This window comes from Buceros rhinoceros, unplaced genomic scaffold, assembly GCF_000710305.1.
Source record: "Buceros rhinoceros silvestris isolate BGI_N320 unplaced genomic scaffold, ASM71030v1 scaffold20549, whole genome shotgun sequence".
NCBI lineage: Eukaryota > Metazoa > Chordata > Aves > Bucerotiformes > Bucerotidae > Buceros > Buceros rhinoceros.
This window is the reverse complement of record NW_010431157.1, coordinates 3,421-5,546: the sequence shown is the minus strand read 5'-3', so window position 1 is coordinate 5,546 and position 2,126 is coordinate 3,421. Positions and strand designations below refer to the sequence as shown.

At 61.9% G+C, this 2,126-nt stretch overlaps 1 protein-coding gene across 1 annotated transcript in view; it reads right to left on the bottom strand.

Annotated features, from left to right (window-relative positions):
- Window positions 1–312: 312 nt before the first annotated feature.
- Window positions 313–2,126, bottom strand: part of LOC104499781 (obscurin-like protein 1) — a gene marked incomplete at its 3' end in the record, with an annotated part of 2,666 nt that continues 852 nt past the window's right edge. The window contains exons 3-5 of the mRNA XM_010143335.1: window positions 1,775–2,047; window positions 778–1,047; window positions 313–573 (exon numbers count right to left, since the gene is read on the bottom strand). Coding sequence (XP_010141637.1) covers window positions 313–573; window positions 778–1,047; window positions 1,775–2,047 — 804 coding nt within the window. The remainder of the gene's footprint in view (window positions 574–777; window positions 1,048–1,774; window positions 2,048–2,126) is intronic.

The following is a 2,126-nucleotide window of genomic DNA, read 5'->3' as shown; positions in this document are numbered from 1 at the left end:
GCAGTGAGCCTCCTGGTGAGATGGCAGAAGGACTGAATGGGGCTGCACAGCCTGCTTCTCTGGGGATCCTCTCTCTGACAGAGAGAATGGAGAAGATGGTCTTGCTCCCATGTAGCATGGTGCTGGTTGCAAGGATTTACGAGTACCAGCCAGGCTGGGGCCTTGGAGCCCTGCTAAAATCCCCCTTCCCCAAAAAGCCATCACAGCATCATGTCCCCAGTGCAGTGGGTGTCCATCCTGTCTCTCCCCCATGTCACCCTTCATGAATGGGCAGGACAGAAGACATAGGACCACTCTGAGCCTGAGACTTACACTTGACCCGTAGCTGGGAGGACGTCTGTGACTCCCCCACAGTGAAGGAGATGATGCCCGCATCCTGGCGAGTAACATGCACCAGCACGAGGAGGTGTGTCCTGCCGAAACTCTTCAGCACGGTGCGGGGTGACTCCCACAGCTGCACCCCATCCCGGCTCCAGCAGGTCCCCTCTGCCACTTCTCGCGTTTCCACACAGAAAACAGCGTTCTCCCCCTCCATCACATCCAGCTTCCGTGGCAGTCGCTTCATGATCACCCCTACGGGAAGAGATGCATGAAGGCCTGGGAGGGATGCCAGGGAGCAGGGTGGGCTCCCTGGGGTGGGAAAGAGGAGGACGTTGAGAAGGAGCAGCAGCAGGTACCACAGCCGATTGGTGGGAAGGCAGGTGCAGGGGGCAGTGGGGATCCTGGCAAGGAGGGGGATAGGGAGGCAAAGCTGTGCTGTGGGTACCTGACCCCCACCTCGGACAGAGACCTCAGCAATGCTGCGCCCCTTATCCTTCATCTGGCAGAGGTAGATGCCGTCATCATCAGTGCGGGCATCGCGGATGGTCAGGCGCCGCACCACGCCTCGCTCCTCCATCACGTACTTCTGGCTGGGCTGCAGCTCCCTGTCCTCCAGGTACCATGCGGTGGGAATGGTCTCAAGCGGCACCTGGCACTCCAGCACGGCATCCTCCTGCTCTGACACCTCCACGTCTGCCAGCTGCACCTGGAACCGCAGGCGGTGCTCTGCCACCGGGAGAGATAGGTGCTGAGGGGCACAGCACCCGCTGTGCACCGCTGGCAGCCCTTCACTCCGGGCGTTCCCAGCTCACTTTGAAGAGCCATGAGCCCTTGGCTCTCCTCTGCCCCTCTTCTCTTCAGACACTGCTCTGGGAAGCACATCTCCCGGAGCAGGGGGAAACCAGGGCACGGGCTGGGGAGGCCCAGCAATGCCCCCAGCATCTCAGCAGGGAGTTTTGGGGGACACACGCCAGCATGCCATGGCAGACATGTTAGCAGAGGGGAGCAGCGGGGTGCAGGCAAGGGATGCACCAGCTGCTGGGTCACCCCAGCCATGCTGTCCCCAGCTGACAGGGTGGCTCTGGGGGATGGGGTGGCTGCCAGCACAATGCTTGGAGCTGTGCCCTGCAGGGCAGCATGCCAAAACCACTCGGCACTTCCAGGGGAATTTGTCACCAAGGCGCTGTCCCCCCTCCCCATTTGTAGCTGAATACCCACAGCCCTCAAGAGACACCACCTCTCTGCAAGGCGAGAGAGGGCAGAGGGGGACCTGGCTCCGTGGGGCAGCCCAGCATTCCCTGTTTCCAGCCTGTGTCTGGAGGAGCTTGGGGTGACCCCGGCTGCAAGGGCAGGAGAGAGCCCAGGAACACTAGGCTCATATCCCAGCTGGATGAAGAGCCCTGGACCCCCTCAGCACCCAGCTGCCCCCAGCAGCACCTGGGCACGCTCCTACCTTTCACCTGGAGCCGCACTGTGCTGAGAGTCTGGCCAGCGGTGTTGGATGCGGTGCAAACATACAGCCCCTGGTCCTGGGGTTTGCAGTACAGCACCTTGAGGATGAAGTAGCCCTCCCGGTCCTCATAGATGAGGTGCCTGCGGCCAGGGGTGAGGGGCTCACCGTCCTTCTGCCAGATGATCTCCGGCTTGGGCTTGCCGGTAACATAGCACCGAAACTTGGCGTGCTTCCCCACACTCACAGCGAACACCTTGGCCCTCGGCACCCCAGCTGGCACCACGCCATTGGGCACCCAGGTCTCTAGTCCCATGCGCTGTCCCACTGTGTGACGCCGACGATGCTGCTGCTG